The 14,976-nt window shown below is 45.3% G+C and overlaps 1 protein-coding gene across 1 annotated transcript; it reads right to left on the bottom strand.

Moving 5' to 3' along the window:
* Positions 1-8,541: 8,541 nt before the first annotated feature.
* On the bottom strand, positions 8,542-11,853 carry NEUROD1 (neuronal differentiation 1). The gene is made up of 3 exons (XM_078608852.1): positions 11,607-11,853; positions 9,060-9,974; positions 8,542-8,915 (listed from the first exon to the last, which is right to left on the bottom strand). Exons 2-3 carry the CDS (start codon positions 9,970-9,972, stop codon positions 8,638-8,640), a joined length of 1,191 nt encoding a protein of 396 aa, XP_078464978.1. The 5' UTR covers positions 9,973-9,974; positions 11,607-11,853; the 3' UTR covers positions 8,542-8,637.
* Between the last annotated feature and the right edge of the window lie 3,123 nt (positions 11,854-14,976).

Raw genomic sequence — 14,976 nt, 5'->3', positions numbered from 1 at the left:
GGAAGACCCCAACACTAGAGTATGGGGGGGGGGGGGGGTATTAATATCATATTCTATATTAGAAACCAGTTTTCTGGCTGGATTCCTGGCTGGTGCGTGCCCAAATGCAGGTGTGCGTTGGTGACATCACAACGCGTATGTGCGTGATGATGTCACCCGCATCCCACCGCGCTGAGCCGGGTTTGTGCCTGCCTACGCCGCGTCCCCCAAACACCCTTCACCCGGCTGTGTATTACCACGCAAACACGATGGAGAGGAGGGAGGGAGAGAGAGAAGAAGAAAGGGGGAATGAGATGAGCTGAGAGGAGAGGGGCGTGGAGAGAGTTAAAGGGCGTCACGCAGAAGTAAGAGAGGCAGAGAGCAAAACGGAAAGAGGAGAGAGAGGAAATGCGACAAGCAGTGGGGAGATGATTAGAGAGGGGCCAGAGAGATTGAGATGGGAAATGGGGAGGTGGGAATACGGAGAATGAGCGGTGAGAGAGAGAAACAGGGAGAGAGATGGGGATACAGTGGATGGACGAAAGGAAAATGTAGGAAGATGTTGAAGAGCGGAAGAAGGAAATTGATAAACATAAAAACTGCGATAAATTGAGATACATTGGTTTATGCACCACAAAACAGGCAAGCGACAGGTGTAGAGAGGCAGGGTTCCTGTATGACATTAATGGTTTAGCTGGCTGATTGCTCTTACGCATATACGACAGGACCTTGCTTAGACTGCTTGTAGTGGAAAATTGTAAATGATTTCCCCAATGTATCCAATAACGGGACAAACATCAGAAACGGTGGCCCTATCTGCAAAGGTTTGATTGCCGTGCAAATAAAAATGTCTTTATCTTTGAAAAATGAATTTAAATAGAAAGTAAATACGAAGCAAAGCGCCAGGATTTTCTACAAATTCACGAAACGAGTTGAAGAAGTGGCACGGGCAGGCGCCGATCGTTCTGCATTTTTATTCAATCCTTTATATTAAGTTCACTTGCTTGCTTGCTGGCGCGCTTACGACCGTGCAAATCTTTCAGTCGTTTTTTAACCCACTTCCCGTGATCCAATCGAGCTGACATTTTGCACACAGACTCGTTGTGCGTGACAATTTATTTTCGTGAAAATGTTTTTTCCAAAATTTTCCACTTTTTAGGAAAAATAAAATTTCATATTTAATTTAAAATACCAATGTGATAAAAATGAAACTCTTACTCAAGAAAAACAGAAATGAATAATATAATAAAACCGATGCCACGCATATAAAGGATTTATAGTGAAAAACTTTGTTTTTACGGGTTAATTTTTATTTTCAGCACTCGCTGGCCATGACGTGTGACGCGCTGTGGGGTGCATTCGCTTTCTGTGGGGCGACTTACTCTGGTCACCTGCGGCGATGGAGTCGTAAAGTAGATGCTGCACCGTAATATGAATGATCAGAATCGATCGTTTCCTTCCACAATATTTGTAATTTAAAAAAGTGAATGCTGAAGTATTGTGTAATGACATTTGGGATTACCTACGTATGCTGCATATATATGATGAAGAGCTGTAAAATGTTCTTTAATATGTTTTATCTTTCAAATATAGATATGAATACCGTTTTTAGAGGATGATTACGTCTGGGTAGAGTTATATGGTATTTCACATGCATTCTGAAATATGCTTGTGTCAGACGTAAAATAGATATGTCAGAACTATGCAATTCTGAATGTGATTCGTATATTACTACAGGTTAACTTGCAAAGGTAATTGTGTATAATAATTATCTATTTCTAAAGTTTTGAGTGCCCTGTATACTTGTACATGTAGAACAAATTCCTTCACAGACCAAATTTTATCAAACGCTATGCCACACAGTACGCGGTCATGCTGTCTTTGCCTGCTTTACAGATGCTTTTCTTCATCAGCAGCTCCACCTTGATAACAAGATATGACCACAATTTTAGAATAAGTAAAGCGCAATAAAATTGTTAGCTGCAGGGTGTAAAGGATGGACACGCTTATGAAGCTGTATAATACACATGGATAAGGAATTAGGGAGATAGAGAAAGTGTCAGGAGCACGAGAGGGATGAAGTCATTCAAAAGTGTATTACTGTGATAATAGGGTTTTCCCCTTTTTTCTGGCAACAAAACACGTATTAAGATGTTAAAACAGCAAACTGAAACCTTTTACAAGGAATCATGTCTGCATTAACCACAGTGCTTGTGGTCAGAATGCAAACAAAAAACAGACTCTGATAATATATGCATTGTCCTTGACACTGATTGGTCCACACCAGAGACAGCTTTCTTTTGAGCCTCGTCTCAATTGGTGCTCGACCAGATGACGCCAAAAGGCGTAATGAGGGCTTACTTTGATAGTGCATTGTCTTTGAGCTGTACGCCTTTCGGCGTCATCTGGTCGAGCATCAATTGAGACGAGGCTCAACAGAAAGCTTTCTCTGGTGTGGACCAATCCGTTTCAAGGACAATGCATATATTATTAGTCTGTTTTTAGTTTGCATTTTGACTGCAAGTATTGTGGTTAATGCAGACATGAATCCTTGTAAAAAGGTTTCAGTTTTATTGCCAGAAAAAAGGGAAAAAAACCCTATTATTATATTTTGGTACTGGCAAAGGGGGTCTAATGATATCGATACCCACATATTTCATAACTTGTGTTGACTGTATGGAAATATCACGGAGGAGAGGAATGGCGCAGTGGTTTGAGCAGTACGCTGTTCACTCCGTCACCTGAGTTCGATTCCTGGCCACGATTCCAGCGGTGCGGTTTATCTGAACCGGTCCTGTGCCCACCACCCGCTTCCTCCAAGCCTGCACTGACCAGCAAGGCGACCGCTGGAGAAACAACCAACTGCAGTGTCGTGCTGCAAACATCAGCTCTCAATCGTAGTTGAGAACCTCGGGTTAAATCGCGTTTGTCTGACCTGCATTCATACCCGCATAGCGCTGGCGCTGCCGCAGTGGGTACGTCCAATTTACGATTTGTTTCCCTTCTGTGTGGACGGGGCACACAAATGCAAATGAAAAAAAATGTCAATGTAAAAGATTTCATTTAATTGCTGCCTTCCCCAGCGATCGTTAAAACGTTAAGTATTTCTCAGACCCAAACATTAAGTGGCATTTATCACCTTCAATTTACCAAACATTTGTTCAAACGATCTTTAAGTAGCATTTACAATTATGAGATATGTTAATGCATTGATCCTGTAGTTAATTGCCAAAGGGCTGTAATTTATTATAGTATATCATAGGTAGACAATTGCAAGTAAATAATACTATATATTCGTATTTAACATAGTTATATTTTTGAGGAAAATATAATGCTTTTCATTTTATATTTATAAAGGTCTTTTTTTTACAGGAGAGTACCCAGTGTGGTGTGTAAACATCAGTACTGGGGAGACAAAGGCGGCCGGGCGTGTTGACCTTTCTACACCTCTTTTTATCCATCCAGCTCCTTGCGTGCCGTGCCGGCCTTCCACAAGTGCTCGCGAACAGCAATTGCCCCAACAGTGTTCGAGACGACACGGGGGGCAGGTGGAATCTTTGTTAACCCCACCCCCCTCCTCTCCTCTTGTATTGTGTAGCATGAGCACCACTTCAGATCTCAGAAACCCCCCCCCCCCCCCAATCAGTGATTTGCGAGACGTTTGGCCGGGGTGGCCCCTCTATATAGCGCGTGTTTCCAGCCTTCACGAGCTGCTGCCTCTCATGCATATTCATGCCTGCGATTTTCATAAATTAGAATGCTCACCCCGCGGAAGCAACATCTGCGTCTGTTTCCCATGAATGGAGAGGGGAGGAGAAGGAGGCGATGCCCCCCCCCCATCTCCACACACACGCCCTTCAGCGAACCTAAGGAATCTTTTTGCCGTTTTGAAACCCGGTGATTGGCCGGCAGTCCCTGTCCTTCGGGCGCGGATGGAATTCGGAGGGGGTTCGTTCTTGTGTCCAACAAAAAAGAAAGCTGACGCCACCCCTACAGCCTGGCAGGGAATCACAGGAAAAAGCACCACTGGTTTGTGCTGTAAACCAATTACACACAACTTAAAGCTACCCGAGCTGCTTCGATTGAAGGTGTTGTGATCTCTCTGCTTTGCATTTTTCTCGGTAAAAAGAGACGAATTTTATCTCTTTTTTTTGCATGGGAGGTAGGGGGGGGGGCTTCATAATCCTACTTTTCACGGGCTCGCCTTCGCAAACTTGAAGCAAAATGTTAAGTGATGTGAGAATAAATGTTGTGATTCGCAAATTTGTTATTTCATTTAATTTCGCCGAAGTCAATGAAGATTCAGATACGACACAAATATATGACATTAAACTTTTGATGTCTTTGTGTGTGTCTGGACTGTACAAATACTTGAAACAGTATTGTATATGGGGAGCGGTAGCCTAGTATCGTGGTTAGCGCGCTGTGCCGAATTCGATTCCCGCTCAGCCAATACCAGTGATGATTATCTGATTCGGTTCTGGGTCTCCCCTAGGCCGACTCAGCCTCAAATTAGTACCTTGTGCAGTGTGTAAAACATTAGTACTGAGGAGACAAAGGCGACCGGGTGTGGTTCTGGTCAATCAGCCCCTCGTGTGCCGTGTTTGCCTTCATAGGTACTCGCTATCTGCACTTGACCCCAAGATTCTTTTAACGCTGTAAGGGGGATGTTGTTGTCTTTGAACTTGCAATACGCATTTGGCAATTTAGTTAACAGCTAATGGGAAAATGTACGTAGGATGTGCAAAGCATGAAAAATTATAATAGTAGTGCCAATGTTGTTTGATAACTATATATTTATATTGATGAGTAATCCAGTGCGTGTCATTGCCTCAATTAAATCATAGGCTTCGCGAACGTGTGAAAATATATAAGAACAATATTCAATAAAAAAAACGAATGGCAAAAAATAATTTCCACGGCAAATTCTTTAAGCGAGATGTTTATTTCGGTCAGTGACACACAAAAAAAGGAGGAAAACAAACCGACTCCGATATTAACCGATCACAGAAAACCCTGGCACCGCCATCGCCACATCAACGGGCATGTTAATCTAAACTCCCAGTTCCGTCTCAATTTATTAACATTTTGTTCGGCCTAATACGGCGTGGGCAAATTGCCGTGGACACACAGAGAGAGACAGGCAGGCAGGCAGCGAGAGGATCTGGCTCCCCTCCCACGTGTAGCGTGGGCCTCCGAGCTTGGCAGCTGGCGGCAGGCGGGGTGCCGCGCCGTGTCCGCGCGGCTGCGGCTGCTGCCTCGGGGCCACTTGTTTCGCCCTCCACTCCACCGCGTGGAGGCACCCAACGGACTCACGGGCGTTGTGCGCTGGCGTTGTGGCCCACCCGCCAGATCGCTCGCTGTGATGAACAAGCAGTGGCCTCCCCGACGCCTTTTTTTTTTGTTGTTGCACGTATTCACGTGTTTTTGTGTTTGTTTGTTCCAGAGGCAATCTGGCAATCCATTTAATTTCAGCCCTGCTGCGACAGCGTTCTGCATCAGGGTTTGGACTTTTGTTTGTTTGTTGGTTTTAAATAGTTTTCGTGGCAGGGGGTTTTTTTGGGGGGAGGGGGGGGGTTCAGGGCCAAGTCTGGCATGAGATAGTCGATATTGAGGGTTGTTTCATGTTGTTGCTGTTTACAACACTGTAAAGAAGATATTAGAAAGATTGTAAAAAACACAATGTGATTCAAGATCATAATTCTGACCTGTTAGGTTGGCCCCTGAAGTTGAACAGTGTGATTGGTTTATTTAATTTTTAAATCTGTTAAATATTTACGTTCATTTTTTTTATAGGCCTTGCTAACCACTGCACATCCCACATCACTCATTCTTAATAGATATTGTCGTCATGCAACACGCTAGGAATTGCAATGCCACTATAAATATTCTACTTGTGCGTGCACTTACGCATCCACCTGCAGGACTTATCACTACAGATCACTGACGACAAGTCTTGTGAAGCTCTCTATGAGTTTGAAATCAGCATTTATAGGCTCCGTGTTTTTTCACATGCGGGTGTCACCCTTCAGTCTCTATCCCAACCCCAGTGCTCCAAGAGATTTTCCAGCACTGGTTTCCTGGCAACAGAAGGGATAACGTCTGATGCCAAGGCTATGACAAGCTGCAATGTGCCAGCACTCTTTACCTGGGAGACCTGCGAAAGATTACAGCACAATCAGATTTGCAGGTCGACTGCACCGACATTATTACTTAAAGTAGAGGCTTAACCCCTTTTATAGAATAATAGCAACGAGTAGGGATTGTATGCCTTTGTCATTTCATTCAACAGAGGTAGCAGCAGATGGGCTGCGGCTAAAGTGACCTATTTTTAAGTAGATTTTATTTATTTATGAGTAACCAGTAGCGTTTTTTCTTGCTATTGGCTTCAGCATCACACTACATGGGAGGCAAATCACTTTCAAATTTAGAACTTGTGTCTGACTCTGTGCAATGAATAAAACCAATCAACCTCTGGGCTATCATTTTTGAGGACTCAAAGTTCAAAGTTCGTTTTTTGAAATATATATGGCATATGGTTGTTTTTTATATAGATAAATAAGCATAAACTTGGCTATGTTTGTGTGTTCCAAATTTCATATATCTAGACTTTCTAGACTATCATAAAAATGCAGTCACGATTGCATACATATATTATAATCAGTGCGTTTATGTGGTTATGTAGTTAATATCTGTCGTAATGGAAATTTAAATGTTGCCATGAGAATTATGGTAAGGTATTAAAAAGCGCCTTTTCCACGCACGTGGCAAATGTGTTACGTACATTTGCCTATATTCAATACCACAGGTGGTTGCTACCTAATTATTCTCTTAACAGTGGTAAAACATTATTGGAGAATTGATGAAAAGATCCCTATTTTTCAACAAACCTTTACAATTTACGCTTTTGTATGCATCCATAGAAATTACATGAAGTCAATGTGATTTACATTGTGTGGTTGGGTTAATTTTTAACCTCATCATGAATAATACGATAGATGTGCAACATTATCGGAGCATAGTCATAGTGCCTGATGTACTTCCATTAACTTTACCTCCAGTGTTCAATTGCTCAGAATGGAATTTCTATTACATAACGTTTGCAATTATTTTTTTTCACACGAAACAATGTATAATGATCAAGCTATGTATAGTCATCTGGTATCCAATCCATATTTTCGGGTATCGTATTGTGGATGTGCACATCATGATCATAAAATAACTTTATACAAATAAGAACCACAAACAGTTTCTGATGTTGTTAGTATTAGTATTGAAGTGTAAACGCAGCGAAAGATTTCCCACATTTAAGCATTTTGAGTCACAATAGGCAACAAGCCACCAACAACAATTTTTATTAACATTTATTTACGATAATTTATTTGCAAATAAATTTACGCATGTACACTTTTGCAGTCTATCAAAATAGACAACGGTTCCATTTAAAAAAAGATCAAATAATGAATAAATCCCATCAAATAGGATGAAGAGCTAATTTCATGTCACTGGGATATACATAGAGCAAAAATATATATGTACAAAACAACCGCTAGTGTTCCTAAGCACAAGTTTCCTATTCTCGCACAGATACCTGCTGTGTGGTAATGAAATGGGACACAGCAAGCACTTGAATGTGGTGCACATGAATAAGGTATCACCGATGGCAAGAGGAAAGACTTGATGATTGGCCCAACAAAAAATAAATTGGCAGCAAAACTACATTATTATGTATTTGTTTGTTAAATATATTTAATCACTTTCTTAATACATATCCATCAACTTTCTTCATGCCGCATGTTGTATAAAACGTCTAAGGCATTCGTCTTTATAGTAGGCTGTTTCTTGGTAGACATAAACTTTATTTTTTTACGTGTTTTTTTATCATTGTTATTATTCGAGCTTACAAACTGACTACCCTTTATCATCAACGTGGCAGCGATTAGAAACTCACACGCAAAAATATGGACTCGTCGATATAAAAGTCTCGTTAGAAATTGCATACAAAAAGCAAGTGGAAGTCAAAAAATTTGTCATTGTGTGAGAAGACAATTAAATAATCGTAAAATTCGCGGATGGTTCACAATTCAAAAATTGCATAGCTTCCTAATTATTGCTCGCAATGACAGTCAGGGACCCAAACAAAAACCGCGTTCAGTAGTACATTTACCTTTTTCTTTTTTAAATATGCAAAGCGTCTATTAGGGCACAATAGCGTCGGGCAGGTGATTTTACATACGCACACCTCTTATTATATACACAAGCACAATCGCACTACAGCCAAAATATTGTTGCTGTTACATTGTGAGTCACGATATACGATTCTCTTACATCGAGGGCTATTAACGCGATGGGCGAATTCTAAAAAAATCACGCGGTCACCTCGGCGTGGCGCCACCAGTTAAATACTCTCGAAAAGTGTCACAAATGAGATTTCACGAACAGCAGAAGGAAATATTCGTTTCCCAGTGATACCAGCAGAAGCAACGTAAAAAAAACACGCGTTGTAATGGAACACAAAATAGCAATACAAATAAGCGCGATCACTGTTAAGTTTATCACACAGAGTGCCAACATCGTTGAACTTTTGCGCCGCGTGTGAACAACGCAGTTGGGGCGGGGGAGGGAGAGGGTGCGAAGTTGTTGTTCATCATTGAACAATCAGTTATGAAATATGGTGTTGAGATGCGAGCTCATGAGCAGTCTTTCGTGCTGCGGGTGGATATCGTAGGGGGCCGCCTCAACGGGGGGGTCACAGCGCAAGCTTGGCGGGGGGTAGCCGGCTCCGTGCGCGGCACCGCCGGCAGCCGCCGCCGCCGCGTAGTGAAACCGATAGGGCTTCTCGAAGTCGGCCGACGTCTCCTGTCGAAACGAGAAGTTCCCGTTGATGCTGAGCGGAGGGCTCAGGGGCGGGTCGTAGTTTTCGGGGCTCGCGCACTCTTGGCCGCCAGCAGCAGCAGCCGCAGCCGCAGCAGTAGCAGCCGCAGCAGCCGCTGCCGCAGCCTGTGCGGATGGAGGCTGCGGTGGCTGCTGCTGCTGCGGCTGCTGCGGCTGCTGCTGCGGCGGCGGCGGCGGCGCGGAGCCCGTCTCGAAGAAGCCGTCCAGGGCCGCTCCGTAGCTCTCGGGCCGGATCTGGAACGCGTGGTGGGCGCTGTCCATGGTGCTGTGGTATGGCGGGCTCGGCAAGCCGGGCGAGTGGTGAAACGCCGCCGCGTACGGGTGGTGATTGTGGTGGTGGTGGTGGTTGTTGTTGTGGTGGTGTTGGTGGTGGTGTTGGTGGTGGTGGTGGCCGCTCATTGCGTAGGAAGATGGACCTCCTCCACCGCCACCCGCGCCACCTCCACCGACGCCGCCGCCGCCGCCCGGCGCCTGCATGTGCATGAAGTCCGGGCTCTGCTCTGGCAGGAATGTCCGCGGATTCAGCTGCAGGCAGCCCGCGATCAAATTGGCCGTGGGCTGCGAGAGGCCCCTGCACAGGGTCTGCACGAAACTCAGCAGGTCGGGACTGGTGCCGGCGCGCAGGATCTCCGAGAGCGCCCAGATGTAGTTCTTGGCGAGGCGCAGCGTCTCGATCTTGGACAGCTTCTGCGTCTTGGAGTAGCAGGGCACCACCTTGCGCAGGTTGTCGAGCGCCGCGTTGAGCCCGTGCATGCGGTTCCGCTCGCGTGCGTTCGCTTTGACGCGGCGCATCTTGAAGCGCTCCTGTCGCGCCTTGGTCATCTTCTTCTTTTTGGGGCCCCGGCGTTTGGGTTTCTGTTGGTCGTCGTTTTCGTCCTCCTCCAAGTCGTCGGCGTCGTCGTCGTCCTGCTTATCGTCGTCGTCGGCCAGGTCGTCGTTGTCGTAGGAGGCGGAGAGCGAGAGGAGGTCGTGTTGAGATTCGCAGTCCTCACGGCCGCTCCCCTTCATGTCCTCGTCTTCCGTGAGGCACTCCTCGGCCCAGTTCGAGAGGTTCTCCATCATTCGCGTGGTGTCGGCGCACGGCTCGGCTGTCTTCATACCTTCGATTCAAGTTGTTTCAAAGAAATGGCCGTTAGGAAAACAAAAACCCATCACTCACAACAATCGCCACATTACAGCTCTGAGTTGTGTTTGCTGTCACAAATGACAACACACACACACGTATTGTTACCAGACATACGCGTGCTTCCTTGTTCATATAATAAAGTACACCTGACATTACTTCTGTGAGAACGTTTTAATTTCATCATTGATCCCACGTCTTGTGTGTGCATATATATATCGTAATGCAATGAATATACATTTTTCCAAGAACATACTGTATACTGCACAAATACTGCTCAATTCGTTTGTACGATGCTCACTCTTCACGTCATTTTCATATCGACACGTGTTCACGCCCATGTAGACGTGATGCATTTTAACCAATAGCACTGTATTGCAGTTCAACTGTTTACTAAAACAAAGCTTTATTGTCATTATTATTGCAATGCCATTATGAGTATTGTAAGTGCACGCCACGGGTCGTTGCATCTCATCTCTCCAGACGCACATCATCTGCACCCCCCCACCCAGCCGCGCCCCCCGAACGAAAAATAATTCCCGAGAAGGGATTGTAGCCGACCAAGTAGATAGTCTATAGATTAGTATATAAGGGACCGATTTGTGCGGCATGCAAAGGGATTATGTAAATGAAAGCTGATTGGCACATGTAATCAGATTATCAGGATTCTGCATCATCCCAAGCCAAGAGATTGGGGTTGGACTCGCTTCGGGCAACTTGAGAGTGGCGGACAGAAATAAAGCGATGAATGATCATGGAAAACGTGACTCTTATTTTGTACTCGTTTTTTATCGTCCGCACTGACGCACAGCGTGTCCAGCGCGGCTCTATACATGCCATATAACTAGAGGCTACGTGGTATTTCTGTACTGCATACAATTACAATACTCGCGGGTATATTCAAATAAGCAGAAGCGCGCTGGCGCAATAATCCTCGGGGATCAGGTGCGAAATCTGTGCAGTCATAAACATTGGCGAGACGGGCTGTTTGCGTGCAGCCTGCCCGGGCGAAATATATAGCAACCCCGCACGCGGTTAATATAATATTCTTTTCCTCTATTATACTTCATAATTGATTTCGATTTTTTTTATTTGAAATTCGAAAAACCATTAACTTTTCCAGGAAAAGAACAGTCGGATGTATGGGCAGCGCAAATGCGCCACTGATAACAAACAGGTAGTTTGCAAAGCTTTGTTTGTGGTAAGAGCGGTGAAATCAAAAGAGAGAAATTGCATTCCGAACGCAGGAAAGTACGCGCATACAAAGTTAAACTAGAGAAGCATTTATATTTAACATTGTTACATAAACTAACGCTAGATTTGGTATGGGTTACACTTCCATGAAACTAAATAAAATTACTCAAAGAAACAAAAAATAGGTTCATGCGTACGATAGAAAATACACTGGACTGGTAACTCGATCGGCGCATTCAATATTCTCCAATAATTGTTCTCACTGCAATCGGTCGCCAGCGAATAGTTCCTGTGTAGAACGACACCGCCGTGTGTGGCGCACAGACTGTCACGTAACCGATGCGCTCCCTGATGTTCTATTATAATCATTATTATTATTACCATTCTTCAAGCAGTGTTTAGTCCCTGCCCGTACCTGTGTCAGTAGCCGGGCGTCATCGGCAGTGCAGGGCTCTGGGGCTCTGCGCGCGCTCGCTCGCTCGCTTCTGCTCCGTACGCGCCACGTCAGGAGAAGCTTCAGCGCTTTACCGGAGAGCCTTCCCATGCCCCCGCTCAGCGCTCTGTCCGCGAATCCCGCCACCAGCCGCCAGATTATAGGAGAGGATGGTGAGCCATATGGCTCCTCCACGTCACCGAGAGCCCTGGCCACGTGGTGTGCCACGATTTGTATTGCAGCCGCGCCGAGTCCCGATCCGCGCTTATATCCCTTTGTGGCCCGAGCAGAAGCCATCTGTCGCTAGTTAGAGAGGCGCCGTAGAGCTGCTATTCTCCTCCTCTAGGAAAAATTAATTTTGCGTCTCGGGTTCCGACTTTTCCATGAGATATTAATAGCTTGCGTAGAGGGGGTGAATGCTGGTACGGTAATGATTTTAAACAAACAACTAGTACACAACCTCTCTCGCCCCGTGAAATGGACTCGGCCGTGGAATTGCTTGAAGGTTTTATAATGTGTTGATAATTGTATAATGCGTGTGAATGGTGTATGGGTTTTGTGTGTTGGCATACTGTGATAAATCACGCGGTAGGATGGTGTGGTTGTCGCTATCAGTGCTTAACGGGAGGTCAATCACTTTTCGGAGTGGGATGGTGACGGAAGCGTGACATCGGCACGTGCTTAGTTTATTGAATACTGACATGTTCATCAATAGTAATGATAATAATTTAGAAACGTTTGACAATCCACTGTTTGTAACGTATAATTAATATAAAAGAACGAATGCAATATATTATAAGTACATACAGTTCAAGCGTCACACAATTGTAGCATTCTGTAGCAACGATAAAAAAAATAAGATATAACAAACGTACAATTTATTTCGTTTCATATTGAGGGTAAAATCGAACACGTTTTAATTGTACACGAGTTGACTCAGCACTGTGTCAAAACTTTTTAAACACTCCTTTTTAACCAATAAAATATATATATAATCGAAACGCGTCTTCAGTGCATTGCAACAACTAAAGTTTATCCCAGTTTTTATTTGCTAAGAATTTACACGCAAAAATGTAATACAGTATATTCAGTATTCATATGGCAGTACGTGAGTTATAACAAGACAATACATATATTATCAGAGAATGTTTTTTTTTGCATGTTCACGACAAGTATGTGTGGTTAATACAGACATGATCCCTTGAAAAATGTTTCTGTTTGGTGTTTCAAAATCTTAACACAACTGTTTTATTGCCAGAAAGGGTAAAACCTATTCTGATACGTGAGTGATAGTTTATACAATTGCGCTTAAGTTCACCCTAATAGTTCTTTAATGCCCCCCCCCTTATCGACTCTTTGAAACGGATTAATGCAAGTTATAAACTGTCACACACCGCTTCCTTTATCAATTGCTGACAATTCGCGGGCTATTAAATGCCTCTCCGTTGTCAGATACAATCAGGCAAACTGTAGAAGCACCGCGGCCAAAGCGATTGGCACGTATTCCTCGCGCCGCATGTGGAGCACACAAGCTCCGGGTGTTGTCGCCGAGAGGGCCAGAAGTCTCTATCTTCCCTTAAGCCGAGGGCCCCATTTTGTACGCGTAAGCCTTTAAGCCTCGTGATTAATCGATTACTAGTCGGGCACGCGTCCCGCACGCGCTCCGAGACAAAGGGAGCGGCGGCCCGCGAGCCACGCGATCCACGGCCACGCGCCGCCCTAATGAAGGTGGAAATCTAATTATTTGAATTTGGGGGTCCGCGGGCACCCATTGTGCACTGAGTGGCGCGCGCGCGCGCGTGTGCTCACGGGGCGGGCTGCCTCTCTTCGGGGGCTTGCGCCTCGATTCCCTCCTCGCGTGTTTAATCGCGTTATCCCTCGGACAGATCAAGGTCCGTTTGGCAAAAGCGCGGCGGAGACGAGCAGGAGCCCGGGACCCCCCCCGTTCCCCATCCCGAGTGACAGATGGACACGAAGCGAAATAATAAAAGAAACGCAGCGCGCAACAACACAAAAAAACACAATGCCACGCGCAGAGAATGGCTGGGGGTGGCTGGATGGGTTGGCGAGTGGGTGTGTGGGGTGTGTGCGGTGGGTGGATGGCTTGGGTGGCTGGGCATTGATCACTCATTTAGGCTCCGTCATCTGAGGTCTCGAAATTTGGCGGGTAAAACCGTTATTCGGCGCTTTTCTCAAAAAGCACGCCACCAAACACGGCCCGTCCACACCCCCCAACACCACCACCACCACCTCCCCTCCCTCGCGCCGTCACAAGCGCAGATGAGTTCGGCGTGGCTCTGCTGCTGCTGCTCCGACCGACGGGACGGCCGAGGGAAGGGTCCCCCGCGTGCGCATTAATTGCGCAAAATGTATTCTTTTCTTGTTACTTAACGGCATTGTGCGTCGACTCACAGGGCAGTTGGCGGCTCGCGCCTGGTTTTTTGTTGTTTGCGTTCACTGAAAATGCACCACGGCGGTCATAATTAGACTTTAAGCAGCGTCTCTGACAAAGCGTTAACAACGTTTACTTACCGTGGATTATCGCGTATGGATTTTTTTTTGCACGATGAACGTGGTGTGACAATTTAAATGTAATCACACGTTTATTGTGGTGGTTTTTTTTGCAGTGTATTTCTTGTAACTTTGGAGAACGGAGAACTCCCAATGTGGAGACTTTATCGTTGAAGGCACACGTCTCGTACGCGGGCGTTCCTAGCGAGACGGATTACGCGCTTGACAGTCGGATTGTTAGATTGCCACCGGCTCCCCAGACGTGGTCCCTTGCCCTTACGGGCCCGGCTAATATTGCTAATTGATTTATATGGCACCTGCGAGATCGCACGGAGATGGGGAGTCAATCGTGCCCAAATAGATCTTTGGCGAAACGGGTGCACACTTGAGAGGTCCGATGTTTATTTTTATTTGTTTTACAATTCCGGAGAGTAATCGTAGAAATACTGACACCCAACGCGTACTGCAAACCCCTCCATGTCCATTCCCACACTGTAGCCATCCCTTGATAAAGAGACTTGTTGTCCCATTGGGTTCGAACAAGAAACACGTCAGATATCGGCTATAAATGAACGGAACTGTATGCTTACCGTGCTAAAGCTGCTCTACAATGAATCTCACCTTGAATCATTAGTCCAGCATTGGCCAAGGGCATTACATACAATGCAATGTATGAGTGCTTGAGGAAAACACGAGTGAAGGTTGTATGAAGTAGTGTGCGAGCGAATGTAGAGCACAACACGCACAAGTGGGAATTATTCAACATCCAACGCCTTACATAAAGCGTAGTAATGCCCTTGAATCGGGAAAGGCTAAGTGTGTGTCTTAAGACCCTTTTCAG

The sequence above is a fragment of the Lampetra planeri genome, chromosome 2 (assembly GCF_965212315.1).
Source record: "Lampetra planeri chromosome 2, kcLamPlan1.2.h2, whole genome shotgun sequence".
NCBI classification, from domain to species: Eukaryota; Metazoa; Chordata; class Hyperoartia; order Petromyzontiformes; family Petromyzontidae; genus Lampetra; species Lampetra planeri.
The sequence above is the reverse complement of the archived record's forward strand: the minus strand, read 5'-3'. Positions and strand labels throughout refer to the sequence as shown.

Bases quoted from the DNA above. Each gene is read 5' to 3' on its own strand.
- NEUROD1 (XM_078608852.1), bottom strand. From the start codon at position 9,972: ATGAAGACAGCCGAGCCGTGCGCCGACACCACGCGAATGATGGAGAAC. The intron at 8,916-9,059 runs GCTCCGCGCCGC...CTGGCGGCCAAG, and splicing joins GGACGGCTTCTTCGAGACGG to AGTGCGCGAGCCCCGAAAAC.